Raw genomic sequence first — 22,111 nt, 5'->3', positions numbered from 1 at the left:
ACCAGCACATTAGTTGGCACAGATGGACTGAGAGGCGCTGTAGTGTCTAAATTTCTTCCACGGGGTAATCCATGTTGTTTGAACAAGTTACTCCAGTTTATCACAAAGTTATTGCTGAGCTGGAGGCAGATTATAAAACAAAGCACTGCCCAAACAAAGTGTGTGTTGAATGTAAGGAGCAACAAACTGGTCTCACAGTGCAACAGTGTTAGTCTGACACGGCAATAACTTCTGTTGTGAGTGTGTGCGTGAGAGAGGTATAAAGGGAGTGTGCGACTCAATTGAGGAGAATGTATGTTCTCGTCACGCTCCACCGAAGCATGAAAAACACTGTCGACAAGCAGGCCAGCAGATAAATCTAAACACACTGTTGCTCAAAAATTTTAACCTCTTCCACCCTGGGATCTGACCTCTGTGAACCGGAGCAAACTCTGCAGAGGAAATCAATTCCCTCTATCTTGTACTGCAAGATTTATGCAGCTACATTAGAGACAGATGATGCAGTTTAAAATCAGTAGTGGAGTAATGGGAGAATGTTTTGTCTTAGCTGCTGCTTTTTCAATAAATTCTGCCAAAACAAAAATCTTGCCCTACCAATATACAGTACTAAACTTACAGTAGAGACACGCTATCATTGTGTGTTTAGAGTCGTTTTTTAAGTTTAAGTTCTGTTTATATAATTGTATTTCTTATCTACCTTTTTAATTGAATTTATATTGTGCTGACTTCTGCAGTGGGCAATAAAACAAACATTCATTCTTAATTACACCCAACATATTATGATATGGCAAATATATACAATATTACATTGAAAATGATCTGATCTACAGTTATTACTTCAGAAAAAAGTCTCTGAAAACTAAAACAACTCGTTTTTTACTCGTAGTTTTCTGAGAATCATTAAGTCAGACAGAATTTTGGTCAATGATAAGGTATAGTTATGATACAAGGGGATAATAATGAAGTATTCCCCAGTGCTATGCCACATTTTAAAACTATTATCTGAAAGACTTTCTAAAGGCAGTCTCTTCAAAGCTGAAAAAGACATTCCTGACGACTAATCATTCAGACTAATAAGAGGTGACTCGGTAGTACGTGCCCTGATCCTGCAGATCTTTCTCCATCAATTCCCGCCGAGTGAAGCTGCCATGCTGCCATCTGCTGGTGGATCACGGCAGTTAGGGCGCCAGACAGAAACCGGATGTGCTGCTGCACAGGGAGGTGCACAAAACAAAACCCACCAAGCAGCGTGAGGTTCTCTGACTATAATGCAAGATATCTTTGATATTTTTGATCAACATAAGCTGCAATAAAAAAACAAACAACAACTTTCATACATCATTTTTAAAAGCATCTTTACAGCAGAGCGTGATGTAGTCTTTTTGCTTCCAGCATTTCAAAATATGGATTGTTTTAGTGCTAGTTTAATGTAGTTATAACCTGCATTTATTTGTCTAAAAATCAGAACTACATTGACGGTCTTTCATTATTAATCTCAAAATGAGCCTATGGTGTCTTAAAATGAGTTCATGCAAGAGATTCACCCTTAATCTTTAGGATTCAGCTCTCAATAAGCTGTGTGTTTTGCAGGTTCCAGCTGAAGGACAGTTCCAGCTCTGAAGAAACAAAAAAATTCAAACCAATATCAAGTAGTCACAGTTCTAATCCTGGTTAAATCAGTTATACAAGTGCTCACAAGATAAAACCAACAGAATTCATGTTCAAGTCATATAATTGAGGCTTTGAGGTTAAGATGAGCTGCAACCTTAAGTCCTCCATACAAGCTGGGAAAACAGATTGGTAATGAACATGCCTGGGAATCACCACTGACTTCCTAAATCGATTCAGTTCCAATCCGAATTTGATTTCTGATTCAATATTCATTCAGTTAGGTTTATTTCAGATACAATACTAATTTTGCTTGGATATGAAAGAGATTCTCAGAGAACTCTGTAATTCTCGCGTGGCCACATCTTGTTACAAGAAGAAGAAGAAAAGCCTCAAGTGGTCACAGCTCAATGCAACCACAGAAGAGCCATATATTAAAAGATCGATTTTGGAAATTTATAATTCGACTGAGTCATCAGTGAAGATTGATTTGAATGAGAAAATTTATGTTTTTCAAACCCAGGCCTAGTAATGAATAACTAGCCTGGAGAAAGACCAGCAGTTTGTATGTGTCTAGCTGCATGAATCTACAAAAAGTTGTGCTATGTACATCAACAACAGTAAAAGCAGACACACACACCACGCTGACTTGATCAGTCACACAGCAGAGTGCCTGACGCTGCAGCTGAGTGACCGTCACATTACTCCAGAAGCTTCCCCTCCCCTTGGCAGGCGGTCCACGCCGTATCGTCTCCTGATAGCTGCCCTCTCACAGCCAGCCAGAGTCAACATCTGCAGATACATTTCACAGCCATATTACAACCTTGGGCCTTCTACACTGTAATCCACTTATACTTTCCTAATCACTGGAGTGTGTCAGAGAATGGAACATGGCATAATTTAACGGTTTGCTGTTTTCTCAGAGGTACCCAGCACATTGAAACATATAGTAACACAGGCTACACACCACACCACACCAAAATTACCCCATCATTACTACGACTCCTCCACAGCTATCACCTGTGGGCAGGCCTGGGATGTGACTTCCAATTATTTGTCTGTCTGACAAGGGCCAAGGAGGATGGTTCAGAACAGGAAGGATGGGAGACAGTTTAATGGCAGACTCTGTGTCCCCTCTGTGGGCAAACAAAAGGGTGTTGTTTCAAGGCGTGATCGCATCAGCTGGGGGGCTTTAATCCCACAGCAGAAATCCATAACGTGCTGTTACTTATCTGACAGGGAAATGGCCAGCAGATAGTTTGTCCCCGACTACACCTGTCTCTCCCTCTTCTTGTAGGGGGGAGCCACACTGACACATGCTGAAATGAAAGCTACAAATGATGCATTGATTTCCAAACACTGACTTTGTGACTTTGTTTCATGGGATAACATCATGTTTCCATCACATTGTACTATTCACTGGAACAAAACAAGTTTGTTGTAGACACAGGGAATCCCCTGTTAAACTTTGTCCAAACCAGACTCATCGAGGGGGCTCTGGCAAACAGGAACTGAATGGTGCAACATCAAAAACAAAGCTGTACTTCAAGGGGACATCTGCTCTCTCTCTGTCTTCCCTGAAAAACATGACTGGCCAGGGCCTGTTTTTTTACCGTGATAAAATGATATTGTGCCGAAGCAGGTGGAGTGGGCTCTAGAACACACACACACACACACACACACACACATGCACACACACAGTAACATGGACACACAGATGCATCGTCTGACTGATGCCAACCACGCATGTCCTTGGTTGATGTGCCGTTTCCACAGCAACACAGGGCCTTTATCGTCACCACTTGGAAAGCTGGGTTATGCCGGAGGAGGAGTTCTTTAAATAGCCAGCAGCAGTTCACAACAGCAGGTTTAGACCAACCTCTACAGACTTTAAAATTGCCTGTGTCATCATTGCTATAATAATAGTCCTTATTTATAGAACACCTCTCCACAAAAGGTGCTTCACACTCTAGAGCTATTACAAAACAAGAAAAACCTGTATGAATGGCACAGAAACAGAAGCACTGAAGTAATAAAAAAAATATCAGGTGTAAACATACAAGAAATGGAATAAGCAACAGACAAGGCAGTTGAAGTGTGAGCACACCTCACTAAATGCAAACATCACAATGTTAACGTAGCTTCAGTGACAAAGCCAACATGCTTGTTTTATGTTTACCATGTTAGCATGCTAACATTTGCTAGTTAGTGCCAAACATGAGGCTAACAGGAATGTAATTTGTTTTGCTGGTTATTTGCATTGCATTGTTTATTTTATTTCAACTGACCGTGGTGGGGGGACCAAGCATCAGAGTTTATAGTCGAGTTCAGTAACCTAATTAACAGTTAAATCCATTATTGTGCAGTAATTATTGTGTCTCTTCAGACAGTATCAGTGATTGCTGACTGTGAATTATTGACAATTTGCACTACAAATATACCCAGAAACAAATGTTATTATTTTTAAGTTTTCTTCCTCCTACATGAGACAAAGCAACTGCAGGTTAACCGTCAGCTCACAGAGAGAACTTTTAGCAGCCCGTTTTGAATCCATCATTTATTTCTTTTTTTGTGGCAGATGTTTCAGGGTTAATTTGTGCTCATACAGCCCTTCGCTTAAATATATTTCCTGTAGGATAATTAAAAATGTTCCATGAATGACTTTGTTCCTTTAAAGTATTCAAGTACCATTGCACTCAGACCATTTATGCCAGCAGTTTGATTAAACATTCTCTAAACAGCTTTTCCTGATTTTAAATTCCTGACATTTGACACTTTTTTTTTGATTGCTTAGTTTTTCATTAGCTTGTTTTTCTCTTGTGTTTTGACCCTACCTAGCGTTTGATTACTTAGTGGCTCTCCCAGTTGAATTTTAAACCAGATCAATGCCCTTTTCTGCATATAAAACATGTGCAAATGAGCTACAGTGACTTGGTTTAGAAGATAATCACCATCATGAAAAATGGCCACTTCTTTTAAACAAATAAAAACTGTCAAATATACTTCAACATATGTGGAGCATTTGTTAGCTTAGACACTGAACTGGCATGAACTGGCATCAGCTGCTTTATTCATATTTCACCATAAGTAGCTCATTTATCAGCTGATTGGCTACCAGATGCCCAGAATCAAGCACTCATACAGGTGCACAAGGCATTTTATATTCAGATGCTGTATTTCCAGATCACAAAACAGAACTCTAATGAATTCTCTACACACATTCTCAAGTTCACAGGATTCAGATGCCAAAGCTATGGGACATTATTATTATTATTATTATTATGATGACTATCCAAAATGTATATTAGGATGTCAACAAATTGGGAAAAAAGTAATTTTATATTTATATTTACTCTTCTGCATCTTGCAGATCTGTTTACATAAACTAGTATTATTAATGGATTCTTATGACAATTACTGCATTTAAATTACAAAAATTATCTACAGATGTAGATACATTTTAGCTAGCTTAATATTTAAAGCCAGACTTTACACGAATACTGTGAAGAAGAAGGATGCTTTTGTATTGACTGCATGGAACAGACTCACAGATGCACACACACACACACACACACACACACACACACACACACACGTCCTTGTTTTTTTTTTATCATTTGCATATTTTTACAGTGACTTAACTACTCCTTGCCTAACCCTAAGCAATCAGTTTACCAACCTTAACCACCTTTGCTATGTGTAAAAGGTTATTCAACCCCAAACCAAACCACCATGACACAAAGGTCATTTAGCCCCCAACCAAACTAATACGTACCTACTCTCAGTCTTTTATTCTCCTTATCAATGGCTACACATTTTAAGGAACTTGACTGACATGCACTGGCATGTGCATTACCTTTGCCTCTATATCCCCAACTGTTTTGAATAAGGGGAGAGTCATCGAAATAGAAGTAGTTCATCCACCCCTCATCCAGTGCTGGGAAGTTAGTAGTTACCCTTTTAAAAATGTAATAATGTTAGCACAACCCCTTTCTTACTTCAGAAGGAAAATACTATTTAATTTGCAGAAATGAAAAGCGTTCTTGTGTGACAACATCACCACCTGCGTTGTTGGCTGTTGCAGCCAGACTGCTTAGAGCAGTATGTGTTGATTTGATTAACAGACAAGAGGCGGCCCAACAAAAGACCCAATCAAAAGCAATGTCCAAAATTTAACACACACTGCACCATGAATGGAGCCTGTCTAGGTGTAGAGACAGCTCCTCATTTGTCAGCCTTGGTGTTATTTGTCCCTCATTCTGCAAAGCGAAAAGACACAAATCTCATATACACAAAGTTTTTTACTAAATAGTATATGCAAATGTAATCCCTTTGTAATCAAACATTTTGATCAGTTGCAATTTAATTGCATATTTTTAACTGTAACTGATTACAATTACATCTATTTTCTAATTTAATTATGGTAATTAGTTACTTTCCAACATTGCCCTTACCCCAACTACAAACCAAGTCATTTACCTAAAATTCCATGATTTACTTGGTGTGGTCCCCACGAGGAAGGCAAGTCCCAACAATGTTAGATATACCCCTCAGTAGCCACACATCAGGCTGCTTAGTCACAGATGAGATTATCATCGAGTTGTGGGAGGGGATTGACTCATGCGAGAAACCTCAGAGTTGTGTTGACAATAAGGTGCTGTGACATCAGCCACATCTAGCAGCAACTGGAAACCTAAACGCCTCTGTGATATTGCCACTGCTACAATATTACAGTTGAGGAAATGTGCACTAATTGGGAGCCACATTGTGAGCTCCTACTTCAGTTAGATGCAGTGCTGCAGAAATCTCTCTAGAGGGAGCTACAAGTAAGGAAGCCAGGGCCCGTGGTGCCCTGTATAGGAAGCGACTGGAAAGGTGTAAAGCTGCTGGTGTCTTATTCAAAGTATTTAGCATTACATTTTATACGGAACAATATCCAACAAGTGATTCTCTTGATACACATTCCAAAATTTCCAATTTAATGAAAACGTTTTTTTCCTAACATTTTCCTAAAACAAGTGGGAAAAAGGGAGGATTCAATTTTCTACCCCCACTGTATGTAAAAACAAATGCAAACAAAACCAACCAATTTGTATCAAGAAAAACAAAAAATGTGACAAAAATGTGACCCAAGTACATTTTGAGATAACAACATTTGTTCATGCAAATGGGCCCCTTGTGACAAAGGAGACCCAGAACAAAACTAAATGTGTCCTTGATCTGGATATTTGTTAGGGTAGATAGGCTCATAATGTACATCTTACCTTAACATTTCAGGGTTTTATCTTATTTATAGTCCAAGTTATAGAAAACTTGTGCTAAATAGGGTTTTCAATGTTAACTTTATCAGATGTGGAAGAAGTTTGGTCTGGTGACAGACACTGCCACCCTACGCATGTCTAATTTCAAACAAAAACAAACAGATTTCAGTACTTTTTAATGTCTCTCTTAAATTTTACCCCATGTTAAAAATGGATTTGTTTTACCTCTGCCAAGGAGGTTATGGTTTTGGTTGTGAGTGTGTTTGTTGGTTAGCAGGATCACAGACAAGCAGCTGGATGGCTCATCAGCCTATTTGGTGCAGACATTGGTGAGGACCAACCCTAGAGGTGATTAGATTTTGGCTGAAAAAAGGTCAAGGTCACAAAAAAATAAGTTACCAAAAATTCTATTTTTAACATTAGAAATCTATCTGTCTAAAGTTATCACAATCAACTTTTGGCAATGCAAAACCAGCCCTTAATTCACATCCATGTATCTGTATCTCATTTTTCACAATGTGCCTTGGTGAGGTACGTGCACTCCGAGTGTTGTTTTTGTGATTTAGACCTTTGACCCTTTTGCAGCGAAACTCTAATCACTTCTAGGGTCGGTCCCCACCAACCAGACGTTGGCTGATGATCCATCCAGCCATTTGTCTATAATCATTCTAACCAAACAAACACACAACCCAAAACATAACCTTGTTTGAGTTGTATCACAATAACAGCACACTTTTACTCCTCTAAAAAACGTATGATTAGAAAACAGCCAGCTCCTCCTCCCTCCTTTCTCCCTGCTTGATCGCAGACTGCTTCAGTTCAACCAGCCTGACAGAAATTTCCAGACACAAAGATGAGGCAGGTGGTTGCGTGCATGTTTGTGGAGTGACGGGTGTGTGGACGTTCAGGTGAGCCATCACAGGGTGATAAAACATTAAAGATAGTTTTCTGGCATAAAACAAGCAGGAACAGAAATGATTTCAAAAGATACAGATGGAGAGAGGCTGATAATTATGGCTCTTATTGATTAGGTGCTTTGCCTCAGAGATTTTTCCCTTTGTAATTAAGCACTGGATTCTGCTTGAAGTGCCTCTAAATGACCATTTACAGGATTAAATATAGATGAGTGCTTGCTCTGAAGGCCCCACTCCCTATTCCATTAACAACTATAGTTCAGCAGACAGCTGCTGCCCACAAACAGGCTGAGGTAGTGGAGGAGGGGGGTCCACTCAGTAGCCAGTAGATTCACACGGGATTAGGACAGGAGCTGAACCAAAACAGTTAGGAACATCCCTGTTTCAGCCTGTAATGCTACAAAACAGGAATGCAATGAATAAATACAGTGAAATAAATGAAATGCATAAGGACAGAAAAACCGAAATATGGGCTGAGGCTAAGTGTGGATAAACTAAAAGACTACATTTGAAAATATACTGTCTGTGGCCCTGCTGCGCTCCTATAAACTAGGCATGTCAACCTGTGTTAGCTTCATCATTCAGGGAAACCAGAGCACTGTTATTCCGTCTCCTTGCCATCATTCATTAAAAATAAGTCGCAGCAGAATGTGTGACCATATCGACATGCAAGTGTTGGTATTCACACCTCCTGAAACACAATCACCCTCTGTTCACTGAGCTGAAGATTCATACTGCTGATCATTTTTGGATGGCTCAGAATGAGTCTGGCATATCCCGAGCATGAAGCAGCAACAAGTTTTGGACTGGTAAGGTGTGCAGAGATCATGCTATTGTAACATGATGGCAGATGTTGCATGTTTTTGGTTTATAAAAAAAAAAAATCCACGTGACTAAGGCTGGACTGGTGCTGCTCAGCAGAAGGCAATGCTAAGAGGGTGGAAATGCATTAATCTCGACTATCCTCAAAGCCTGCAGGGCTGCTCTCACTGGACTGCTGTTCAGACTGTAGGAAGGGACAGGGGAAGAGAGAGAGAGAGCGAGCATGGGGCAGACCTGTTTTGACCACTCAGCATGCCCTTTACTTGTTTTTAAACAATGGGACAATGGAGACTTCATTTTTTTTTTATAAAAGACTATTTAGGGATGGGGTCAAATAGCTTTTTAATCAGATCTGAATCCACTTGTCCAATCTGTGACACTTATTAACATGCTTCTCTGGGCTGCATGTAAACAAGTGTCATCTGTGCTCAGTTACTCATAACAGCCTTCTCTGCATGATGATAGATCTAAAGCATGAAGACAACTTGTTAAGTTGTTTAACGTCATCCATTTTTATTACCAGTTTTGGCTGCAGTAGGTTCAAGCTCAAACAAATGCCCCCTTCATAATGTTGTCTGATTGGCAAGGATCATTTTGCAACTAGGAAGACACCCGTCAGTGAACACAACACCAGAGCCACTTGAGTGGCCATGATTCAGAGAGAACCAGGCTAAATATTATGCAGTCTGTCAGCGTGAGAATAATGAATATTCCTTTATGGAGCAGAACAACTTTTCCCCTTTTCTAAACATTTTGCAACCCCTCAAATTTATCTTGAAAGCTCTTGAAGGGACCCAAGCCCCCAGGCCCCTTCAAAATCCATCAGTGAACACAATATGATACACATTCACACATCATCTGAATTCAACAGGGCATAAAATGCTTTCAGAAAGACTCAGCAGTATCAGAGAAACCAGGGACGCAGCAAAACAAATTAGAAAGCTGGAAGGAATGAAATTAATCACATGGATACAGAAAGGTGGATGACTGAGGACAGAGAAGAAAGTTTTATACAATTAGAGCAGGTTTGGAGTCCATGCCAGCTGTGAGCCATTTTTAGCCCTTTCAACTCACTTCTTTCTGCGCCACCTGCGACATTGATAAGGCCCTGACACAACATGCCTATTTCTGACAAAAAGTTTCTCCTAAAGGTCGATGGGAGACATCATGATGGATCTGAAATTGCCACTTGACAACGGCACAGTGTTCTCACCCCTGTCGTCGGACACCTGGAAACATCAGGAGCTATTTATAACAGCTCTGTCCCCTCAGTATGAAGGAATAGCTTTCAGTTTTCCTTCTCTTTCCTCTCTCGCTGTTGCCATGGAGCTCAGGATCATTGAGTGTGTGTGTGCGTGTGTGTGGAAGAAAGCAGGAATTTTGGGTTGAATGAGCCAAAGGACAGACAACAAGCATGTCACACCTAGGTGGAGTGCACACGTACACACTCTGCTGTGTGTGGCACACAGATGCAAATACATCAGTCCTTCCACATACCCACAAACACCCAACCTGCCATGCACCCTCACACAGATGCATGAAGAAAAAGCTAATTGGCTTAATGATGAAGACTGAACTTGTTTTTTCAAAATGGCTGCTCTGATATGACATGACACTCAAACAATAACTGGTAATTACACAGAGCATATACACAATACTGTTTTTATAAATCATTGGTTCAGCATGAGTAATTTAAAAACCTGGATACATGTCGCTTTCAACATGAATATGAACAATCAATACAGAAAGACTAGATCTGACAAAAGGACTGGAAGTGAACATTAAAGAGCCCATGACATGCTCATTTTCAGCCATTTAATGTTTAATCTTGGGTACCTCCAGGTTAGCTTTGCACACTGGGAACACACTGGTCAGGTCACAGTTTTCACTTTTTACTTCTTTAAAAACTCACATGTGATCTTGCACTGTTTGGGATCACTGCTGGAAAAATCCTGTACAGCTGGGATTCAACTTTCCAATCAGTATATGGACATACAAACATTTATAGGGCCATCTATGCAATTTCCCCACAAACCTTTTGCTTTCATGCAGCCTCATGCACATCCTTACCTCCAGAAGCACTAACCTGTGTGTCTTTCAATGCAAGGTTGCAACAGCTACACTCACTTCTCTTGCAGTGGTCACAGGTGCACTCACTTCTGTTGCATTGAGGTTGTACACTGGGGCCTGTAGTTTCAGGTCAAATAGCCTACACCTCAACATAATTATTCTAAGATGATCCATCCATCCATCCGCTTATCCGAAACTGGGTCACGGGGGCAGCAGTCTAAGCAAAGATGCCCAGACTTCCCTCTTTCCAGACCATTTCGGCCGCCTGTATCCGGGATCTTGCCCTTTTGGTCATGACCCAAAGTTCATGACCATAGGTGAGAGTCGGAACGTAGATCGACCAATAAATCGAGAGCTTTGTCTTACAGCTCAGCTCCTTTTTCACCACGACGGACCGATACACTGACTGCATTACTGCAGAAGCTGCACCAATCCACCTGTCAATCTCCCATTCCATCCTTTCCTCACTCGTGAACAAGACCCCAAGATACTTGAACTCCTCCACTTGAGGCACGAACACTCCACCAACCTGAAGGGAACAAGCCACCCTTTTCTGACTGAGAACCATGGCCTTGGACTTGGAGGTGCTGATTCTCATCCCAGCCACTTCACACTCAGCTGCAAACTGCCCCAGTGCACTCTGGAAGTCCTGGTTTGATGGAGCCAACACGACAACATCATCTGCAAAAAGCAGAGACAAGCTCCTGTGGTCCCCAAACCGAACTCCAGGCCCTGGCTGCACCCAGAAATTCTGTCTATAAAAATAATGAACAGAACCGGTGACAAAGGGCAGCCCTGCCGGAGTCCAACGTGCACCGGAAACAAGTCTGACTTACTGCTGGCAATGCGAACCAAGCTCCTGCTCCGGTCATACAGGGACCGGACAGCCCTTAGCAAAGGGCCCCGGACCCCGTAGCCCCGGAGCACCCCCCACAGGGTGCCGCGAAAGACACGGTTGAATGCCTTCTCCCGGTCCACGACACACATGTGCCTTCTTAAAAAGAGGGACCACCACCCTGGTCTGCCAGTCCAGAGGCACTGTCCCCGACTGCCATGCGACGTTGCAGAGGTGTGTCAACCAAGACAGCCCAACAACATCCAGAGACTTAAGGTACTCAGGGCGGATCTCATCCACCCCCGGTGCCTTGCCACCGAGAAGCTTCTTGACTACCTCAGTGACTTCAGCTTGGGTGATGGACGAGTCCACCTCTGAGCCCTCAGCCTCTGCTTCCTCATCGGAAGACATGGCACCGGGATTGAGGAGATCCTTGAAGTATTCCTTCCACCGTCCGACAATGTCCCCAGTTGAGGTCAACAGCTGCCCACCTCCACTGTAAACAGTTTTGGCAGGGCACTGCTTCCCCCTCCTGAGGCGCCGGACGGTTTGCCAGAATCTCTTTGAGACCGACCGATAGTCCTTCTCCATGGCCTCACCAAACTCTTCCCAGACCCGAGTTTTTGCCTCCACAACCACCCGGGCTGCAGTCCGCTTGGCCTGCCGGTACCCATCAGCTGCCTCAGGGGTCCCACGAGCCAACCAGGCTTGAAAGGACTCCTTATTCAGCTTGATGGCATCCCTTACTTCCGGCGTCCACCACCAGGTTTAGGGATTGCCATGGCGACAGGCACCGGAGACCGTATGGCCACAGCTCCGAACGGACGCACTGACAATGGAGGTGGACAATATGGTCCACTTGGACTCAATGTCTCCAACCTCCCCCGGGATCTGGTCAAAGCTCTGCCGGAGGTGGGAATTGAAGATCTCTCTGACAGGGGATTCTGCTAAACATTCCCAACAGACCCTCACAATATGTGGTCTGCCGAGTCTGTCCAGCTTCCTCCCCCGCCACCGGATTCTAAGATGATACAGGTTTGAATCCTGCAGCGAGCAGTTTTCTTGCTCAACAATGTTTTTAGTGTTGTTTCTGGCCTGTGAAAATTATGATTCAACAAATTTTGTTATATTAGGGTGAGTCTCATTGAGGTTTAAACTGCTTTATTAAGGGTGCCTTGGCAAATCTGGGGCTTTAAATCAAAAAGCTGGAGTTGTGCCAAAACTTGACTGTCTGCCAAAAACAGATTGGCGCCTGCGGGAGCACGTGCAACCTGTAAACATGCAATCAGCCGGTTTATTTATGCGTGCAGCTGCTTTGTCGTGATTAAACCATAATAAAATGCAAAAATAAACATGTGATAGTACAAAGTTATGTTTTTGTAAAACTTCAACATATGAAGAAAGTGTAAGGGAATAACTGTAATTATAGTTAAAAGAAGTTGTAGCAACTAAGGATGTGATCAGGCATTCTTCAGTTGCAGCTGCTCGATGCAGTCCTGTATATCCTCCTATAAAGGCTGCACTTACGTAGGTGGCTATAAGTATCATTTGCCCGTGATTTGGTTCTGATGCTGTGTTTTACTCAATTATGAACTGCTTAAGTATAGTTATGTCATTACCCAGAAGCTAAATATTTAACCATGTTAGTACATTGTTATGTTTGATCCCGATAAAAGCACAAATGAACTGGGCAGAGAGGCTGTGCACACTCCTGCAGACTCAATCAGTTTCTGGCAGGCATTTTTTGGCACAATGTCAGCTCAACATCATGATGTCTGTCAGCCATCAGCCTAACCAATATGTATTAGGGTTTGAACTGTATTAATTGTTTTTACGCCTGCATGGTTGACATAACAGCAGTGTCTAGTAATCCCATGTGTGGATAGAACAAATTCTTGGCATGACACAGAAATAAAACATTATCAAAACATGGGTGTGTTAGAAAATATTAGTTTTGATGAACTGATGAACTTAAATATTTCTGCCAGACGTACTGTAAACCACAGTAAGCTCTCATTAGCAGGGTGAGAGGCCATGTCAGAGCACGCGTCTAAAGCAGCAGAAAATAGAAATCACTGGGAAGATAGAAGAGTTATGCGATAGGGTCCACCATAAATAATCTCCATGCATGCCATCCTCAAAGACAGACTGCTGACACATGACGTCAACTGAACTGTGAAAGATCCAGCATGTGGAAGAATGTGCAGCACAGACTTAAAGTATGTCTAGTTTGGAGTATAGTGCATCCTGGCCAACATGGCTGCAGAGCTGAAAGGCGTGTCTTATCTCTGTTGCCAAGTCCTGCCTCCAAGAAACTGACTGAAGGGAGAGCAGACAGCGAACAACACTGAATAATGCCTCTATTGTTGCATCTATTTCCACCCTGCTCTCCCTCTCTCTCTCTCTCACACACACACACACTTCAAACAATCCCCACCCTGTTTATTGCTGAGAAAAACCTCAACAGTGTCACCCTTGTTGCTTTTACACTTTTCCATCATGGCCGCCCCCTTGTTCACTGTCTTCTTCTCCCTCTCTCCTCTTTAAAGGTGTTATATATACACCATATGCGCCCCCCACACTCACACGTTTCAACTACTTCAACTGGCAGCACCTATAAGAGCCAAAGCCCAGCACCACATAATCCCAGCCAAACACTCTTCTCTCATTTATTTCTATCAGACTCCGTTCCACCTTTTTATCAAGTAGGAATAGAAGCTAAAACAGGGGGTTAACACTGCTCCACAGGAGAGTGCACAAAGCAAATCAGCAGTGTGCATGGAAAGTGTTTGTGACACTCAAATCACTTAAAATGCACAACTGAAAAGGGCACCCTGTCAGAGCCAAAGAGAGCATTTGAAGCAGTACAAAGAAAGCTGAAGCTTTGGTTAAAGTGAGACAAACACGAGGCATTCTTCCACTTATGAATAAAAGCTGAATTCATATCATTAGGCAATAACACACCCGGTACACCTGTGCAATGGCTGTCACAACCTAACATTAGTATCTGAGCTACATGCTAAAGAGAACTGCTCCATCTATCCCAAACCTCCCAGTGCAGCAGCATACCTGTGTGTCATTCTAAAGCTGCTTTTAGCCAAAAATCATATTATGGCTGGATATGGAGAAAACCAGGTGGACCAAACAACCCTACCCCCTTACAGGATCATCAGGACATTAGGTTTGTGACCAGGCACAATAAGATAAAACAGACAACACAGCAAGAGGAACCAGGCCATGACCAAGATGAGTGCACTGTCAGCTTCAGCTGGAAGGTGTCAGCTTTTGCTTGATGGTGAAAAAAACAACCTAACCCTAACCCATAACCCTAAACCCAACTGTAAACTTAAAGATAAACTTTCCAAGGTCAACAACTTCCAGATCATATTACAAACTTCCTGCAGAGGTTGCCAACCTGCCATCTGGTTATCTTGAGCAAAGCAGGGACAAAAAGAGTAAATGCCTTACCTGTGATAACTGCATGTTGGCACTGAGATTATTTCACTTTAGTTAGCTGAAAAACGTTTTGGGGCCAGGTTTCATCTGATTTGCAACTGAGTCATGTAGGGTGACCGGGGCATGTAGGACACCATTAACCATGAACTACAGCACATAACTGAATGGGGCTTAACTTTATGCTCAGTAGGCTTAGGTCCACCACAAAGTGACTGCTGTCAAGTTGAGTTTGCTTAGCTACCATCCATATCCGTCTGTTTACTGTCTCAGGGGGTAGTCCAGTTTTATAAAACATCCATGGATCCAGCAAACCTTTTTCACAGCAGATCTTTTGACACGTCATAGTATGAAAAAGCACAGGTGTAACTGATAACACTCATGATGGCTGCATTCCATTTATGTGGCTCAGTTCCAGGATCATGGTATTGTGCATGTTTGCTGAGTGGCGATGATTGCACTGTTTCCTGGGACACTTAATGGAACTCAGCCACCGTTAATGCTGTTACACCTGCCCTGTGTCAAGCAGCTTAAACTTGACAGTAACTAAAAACAGATGGCTTGAAAGACCAGAATTTCTTGGCTAATCCATATTATTATATTAATCAGCGCTTTAAGTGGGGGTGGGGGTACCTCCTTATTCACATTAGCAAAACAAAACAAACGACCCCGCCAAATGTTACAGCAGGTGAGAGAAACCATCACTGTTGGTATTCACAGGTTATGTCCTGGCACATTTACAATGCAAATTGTGTTAGGGCAAAACATGTCACGTATATACATACATTAGAGTGTGGGGGACAGTCTTTGCATCACAGTATGTAGTTAGCTAGCAGGAAAGTAAGGCTCAAGTGCACACAAGCCAACCTTGGCTCTGGCTTGGTCCAGTTTCATCTATACAAGACTGAGCACTGCTGCGGTAACAGCCTCAAAAATCCAGTCCAGCTACATCAATAAAAACATTAAAGCACAAACTTGTCACTGATAAAAGGAACTTGAAACTGTGGATTTGAGATGCACTATAGAAGAAAATGTTTAAGAGGAAACATTCTTAATCTTTAACAGATACCCAGTCTGGGGTAATTATATGTTTGAGGAGCATATGAACGCAGCATGACATTTAAAGGAATGATTCAAGAAATTGAAAAGGGATTAAATATATAAAGTTTGTTCTTAGCAGCTTAATAAAATAGCAAGTTTAGCTTTCGATGGTGTAAAAGTGCTTCATTAACTGCTGAAGATATGTACGACAGAAGCTCCATGTGATTTGTAAATGGTTTTTATTAGCAAAATAAGGGAGATGAGTCTACAAAGATTCTCCTTCTGTGGAGAACATACACATACACTGACAGTTGTGGCAGTTTCTTTATATGAATAGATCCAGGACCGTACATATCATTGCTCTTCTTGGCAAAGTAGTACTGATCTAACAATTACAGACCAGGTTCCCTTGACCATCACTGTTTCCAGCGCCTGATGAAAGGCTTTACGGATCTTCAAGCAGCGCCTCCCCTCTCGTATCATCACTGGATGAGATCCAAGAAGGACGTTTAAACCTTAAAACATTTCCAACCATCTTCAGTTTCTCTCTCCGTAACACCAAAAACTCCATAAGCTCTCCTCCTAATACATTAAAATGTACAGTAAAGTGTGCCTACTCTGATATTTGTACTTTTAACCTTGAGCAAATTATAAGCTCTGTGCCTCAACTAACCTTTATCCAAAGGACTGGAAACAATGGATAGTTTATACACTGTTTAAAAATCAGAACCCCAGGTTTGTGCGGTAAATGTAACAATATACATCTCAGCATGATCGGCCAGTGAGGCCTTCCACTGTTATGGCAGGTGGGGTCTTGGGGGTAGGGGATTGTGGAGGCTACATGTTGGTCACCATGGAGACCCATGTACCTTTAGACCAGAGGGAAATCCTCCTCTTCCCAAAAGCTCAGTGGGGTGCACATAGAAGATAGCAGGGACACTAACATATGAAAAACAGTTTACCTCTTTATGTTTAGAACAATTCAGCAGGCAACAGAACAAGCATTGGGACTACGACTGCAGTAAAAGGCATGCGAAGGCACAAGTACCAGCAAACTGAACTCAAAGTTGTACCCCTTTTCTTCCCTTTTCATTGTAGGGAAGGAAGAAAAGAAGCATTTCCACCAACACCAAAGTTTCCATTTCCAGATACAGCAGCGGAAGAAACAGCATAAATGTGATCTCTTTGTCCACAAAAACGAAAGACGAAAAGAAAAAGGGAAATTAAAAACAAAAAGTGAAAGTTTGCTGCAACGCTTTTACAATGATACAAACATCCTACACAAATGTAACGCTAGTTCAAAATGTTCAAGACAAAACATAAATAAAGCTGTTAATAGTGGCATATAGTACAGCACTGGTCTGACTGATCCTCCCGACTCCTCTCATCTTCCCCACCAAAGATGCACAATAAGCTGGCTCCACTGCCTGAGGACAGAAGAGGAAAAAGAAACATGAAGGGAGGGATGGTTCTTTTATAAAGTGAGGTTTCACAGGGCTCGATCTTGCCATCACTTAAACATCTAAATGGAGCACAATGTATTTAAGCGTCTGATAAAAGAAGGCAGGGATTTCAGCGATTCAGTGATTAAATTATGCATTTGATTACAATGGATTACACTGCATCTTTGTGATAGAGAAAAGCTACATTTCAGGCAGGCATTTAAACCAGGCTGCCACAGTTTCCTCAGCAACTCCCACTGCATCCTGCTATGGTGAACACATATACCGTCATAATCCTACACATGCGTTCATCCATGATGTACAGTCACATGTGCACACACGTCCTCGGCATGCGAGCCAGGCAAAAGGGTGTGGGCCATGGTTGAGCTCTGGCTGGTGGAAGGATGGAGGGAGGACGATGACAGAGTTCCTTACCATGAAAAAGGGTTGCTGTCTTCATCGTCATGATCCTCAGAAGAGACCGCAGTCTTTCAGGTTGTTCTTGATGATGACATCGGTGACAGCGTCGAAGACAAACTGCACATTCTTGGTGTCTGTGGCGCAGGTGAAGTGGGTGTAAATCTCCTTGGTGTCCTTCCTTTTGTTCAGGTCCTCGAACTGACACTGGATGTAGGCGGCTGCTTCCTCGTAAGTGTTGGAGCCTGGAAAAGACGGGAAGCAGGAAGTGTCGGAGGCAGGAAGTTGCAATACAGGAAAAGGCATTGAAATAGTAGATGTATATTATTTGAGGAATGAGTGACCTGGCTGTGCATTGTTCTGCTAACTGGACAACCTCAAAGGGGACCTTTCTCCTGCCACTGTCAGAAAATTTTCTGCAAAATGCTGCAGATCTTACCAGCATATTCTGGGTAGCAGATGGTGAGTGGACTCTTCTTGATCTTCTCCTCAAACAGGTCCTTCTTGTTGAGGAAGAGGATGATGGAGGTGTCTGTAAACCACTTGTTGTTGCAGATGCTGTCAAACAGCTTCATACTCTCATGCATTCGGTTCTGAGGGAAACAGGAAGAGGACGTTGGGTCACTGTGCTTTACATGGGAAAGACGAGCTGTGTGATCACTGATCCATAAACGTGAAAAAGATCTTGAACAGAGCTTATCCTTTATTTTCTGACCCACTACAGTTCCTGTATACAAAGACAAAGTTCCCACTGGGTACGAACACACAGTGCCTCCTATATTCTTTATCCACAAGTCGGTGGCCGAACCACTCACCATCTCCTCGTCCTCAGCCAAAACCAGGTCGTAGTCACTGAGGGCCACACAGAAGATAATGGCAGTCACACCCTCAAAGCAATGGATCCACTTCTTCCTCTCCGATCGCTGACCACCAACATCGAACATTCTGGCAGGAGACACCTAATATGTAAGCATGTTCCCCAGCACACATACACACAATACAATACACGCAGTGTTTACTGAAACCCAGTGACTGTGGCTGCTCTGGTCTCGCTGCAGTGTTTATCGACACTAAATGATGCAGAGGAAAGAAAACAGAAAATCTTTGTTATTTTACATTATAGTAATTTTGATAAAATGCTATCAGTGCAGAGAATCCTCAAGTGTCCAGCAAATGTCTATACAAAACTATGCGCACAACAGCAGAAGAGGCACAGACCTTTAGCTTTTGCATTATATTTCCCATTTACTCAGCGAAGAGGCTGAAATGTGGGCGATTTTACTGTTTGCTATGAAACGTTTAATGCCAAGCCACTCTGCGTAAAGGCACACCAGAGTGACATGAACCGTAACACAGTCAGACATGATTTATATCCTATATCTCCCATTCAAGGCCATTTCAAAACAAGCAACTAAACAGCAAGAGCATTTTCAAATCAGAGTCCAAAGGGACACTATATGAAAAAAATCACACAAAAAAATGCAACCGTGGCATGTTATTTTGGTGTACCCAGTAATACTGTTGAGCTTGTCAAGCAAAATGATTCATATATAACTAAAGCTTGTTAACCACTGCAAATAAAATAAACCAACACATTTAACTTTTCAAAGACTGCCACCCTGGCTCAGCAGGCCAGCCCCCTTTTCGTTCCTGTTTACCTTCACAGCTCCAAAGTTAGTCATTAACTGCTGGAACCATGAAGACGAAAGCTTTGTTTTAGAGATAGCTGGTTAGCCATCACTGTGAGCAACGCCTAACTTACAGACATAGGGTAATGTGTGGTCATACGCAACAGTGACAGTAATGGTGTGTCACCACTGTATTACACAAGTCTACCGGGTATTTAAGCTGCTGTATGACATTACAGGGAAAAACAGACACGTGAGATTTTTTTTATCTGTCTGTGTGTTTATGGAGCAAATGAAATTTCTCTTCTGTTTTGTTTCCCCCAGTATGAATTTCAGTGACACTGGCAGTAGCTATCGAGCTTCTCATATGACATCATCAAGCCTACTGCTCCCACTTCCTGTCTGTGTTTGAGAGTCATCGCTAATGTGCGCAACACCTTCACAGACTGTCACAACTCACAGCTGTATGTGCACAAAGGGAATTTCTCTGGCAGTGACTGAGTCAGTAACGGGAAGGAAAACTAATTAAGCCATCAAGCAAAACACTGTGTCGCAGCCAGTTGTTACGGTGAAGAAATTCTCACTTGAAGTGCAGGTCCTTGAATGTGAAGTGTGTCTCCACAATGCCTGTGGTTTTGACTCGAGTCCTCAGGACATCCTGCTGAGTTGGGATGTAGGTGGCCTGAGATATCCTGTCCAAATCGTTCAAGTAGCTGAGAGAAGGACACATAGAAAAGGACATGAGGAGGGAAAACAAAAACAGCGGGACGGCAAACAAGTAGGAGAAACCGTGTCAAGGTCAAGTGCCTGGTGAACAAACAACTCTCAGTATATTCTCCATGATAGACCAGGATGAGTTTCATATTTCAGTTAGAAAACCAGACTTTCACTTTTTACGGCACACGGTTTTACTGGAAATTAGTTCAGTGTATCTCAGATGACATCACACACGCTGAACTTAAGTTTAGTGGATTTTTTTCCACATTTTCTTGACATTAAAAGGGAAGAAGAAGAACGTCTGAACATGCAGTTGAGGAAACATTTGCCTGTGTTAAATTTAGATATAATGGCATAGGGGTTTGGTGGTTAGAGCTGTCGCCTCACAGCAAACAGGTCCTGGGATTTAATCTGCACCCTGGTCTTTTGGGTGGGGAGTGTTCATTGTGTCCTATGTTTGGTAGATTTCCTCTGGGTTCCTCCCACAGTCCAAAGATGCAGCTGAATTAGAAAGTGTCTCTGTGTGTCCACCCAGTATATGTCCAGGATGCTGTCCTGTGTTGCCAGTACCTGCTGGGAAACGCTCTAGTGCACACAGTAATGATGGGTGGAATTTACTTCATTTCTTCTTTTATTAGGATGTTTTTTTTTATTTCCTCTTTTATTCCTCTTACCAAAATTTTGCACAGCACTTCGAACCAAAACAGCCTATAGGCTACTCGGTTCTGCGTCACTGTAGTTCAGCTGCAATGATCCAAATACTGACACAAGAACAGGTCCATCAGTGACACCTTTAACATCCAAGCTGACGTTGACATCTTCTGTGATAGTTTGTCACTCAGTATCAGGACACAGAGTATGGCAGTTCATAGAAATGTTATTCATTTATTAGAAGTTATAACAATTATCTTAATGTTGCATATGCATCTCTTTTATACGGGCCACAGGTTCATGCATGATTAGAGCTGCAGTGATTAGTTGACTAATTAATGCAATTGCTTTTGATTGACAGAAAATCAGTCATCTTTTAAACTAGTTTTATAATTTGTTAATTCTTTATTCAAAAACATTCACTAGTTCCAACTCTTCACATGAAGCTTTACTGCTGATTTCCTTTGTTTTTTTTGTCTTCTGTGATATTAAACTTAAAATCTTTGGGTTTTAAACTGTTGGTCAAACAACAATTTGTCAAACTGGGGTTTTGGAAATTGTGATGGGAAATACTGTTCCCCATTTTTGGACCATGCATTTGATCACTTAGTGAAACCAACTGTAGGTTGTAGAGACAATTTTTTCCACAGCAGGAAATTTCAAATCAAATGAAAAAGAAATCACAATTTTGTGTGTGACCGCAATATTCACTTAACATTTGTTGTAATTAAACGAGTGAATCTGCTGTGCCAATACAGAACACCACACATAAGCCTACACCTATTACTTGCTGATCAAATACCTCAAGGCTACTGCTGTGCAGTTACTAGGAAGAGAGATTTGTGACCTCCCATTTCTAGCAGACAAACACCGTCATCTCCCCGACATGCAAACAAGCCCGTTGTTTGTTTTGGAAGATATTATATGAAATAAAAAACACACAAGGTTTAGCACTGGAGTTTCCGATTCATGAAATCCCCTGGACAGCAGGATTAGAGGAACCAGTTAAGTCACCACGGATGTTTGTTCTACAGCAGGAAAACAAGGCCAATGGCACTGTCCCTGCAGAACTCCAGAGCTGCCTTGAAATGGTTCAATGCCAAGGACTCTTGCACAATATGTACAATATGGAGGCTGGTCGGGAACAATCATGGAACAGTTTGGCTGCAGAGAGTGAACTTTCTCTCTGTGAGTTTGTTTTTGTTTTTTTTTTCTCTCCATTTTTTAAACATTTGGTAAATGGTCCTGTGCT

At 42.1% G+C, this 22,111-nt stretch overlaps 1 protein-coding gene across 1 annotated transcript in view; it reads right to left on the bottom strand.

Moving 5' to 3' along the window:
• Window positions 1-16,226: 16,226 nt before the first annotated feature.
• Window positions 16,227-22,111, bottom strand: part of gnai1 (guanine nucleotide binding protein (G protein), alpha inhibiting activity polypeptide 1) — a 16,063-nt gene continuing 10,178 nt past the window's right edge. Inside the window, exons 5-9 of the mRNA XM_020616767.1 lie at window positions 20,076-20,204; window positions 18,679-18,808; window positions 18,303-18,456; window positions 17,882-18,108; window positions 16,227-17,431 (exon numbers count right to left, since the gene is read on the bottom strand). Of these exons, the coding sequence (XP_020472423.1) occupies window positions 17,918-18,108; window positions 18,303-18,456; window positions 18,679-18,808; window positions 20,076-20,204 (604 nt within the window). The 3' untranslated portion in view covers window positions 16,227-17,431; window positions 17,882-17,917. The remainder of the gene's footprint in view (window positions 17,432-17,881; window positions 18,109-18,302; window positions 18,457-18,678; window positions 18,809-20,075; window positions 20,205-22,111) is intronic.

Source organism: Monopterus albus, unplaced genomic scaffold, assembly GCF_001952655.1.
Source record: "Monopterus albus unplaced genomic scaffold, M_albus_1.0 scaffold178.1, whole genome shotgun sequence".
Classification (NCBI taxonomy): domain Eukaryota; kingdom Metazoa; phylum Chordata; class Actinopteri; order Synbranchiformes; family Synbranchidae; genus Monopterus; species Monopterus albus.
This window is presented reverse-complemented; position numbering and strand designations above follow the sequence as displayed.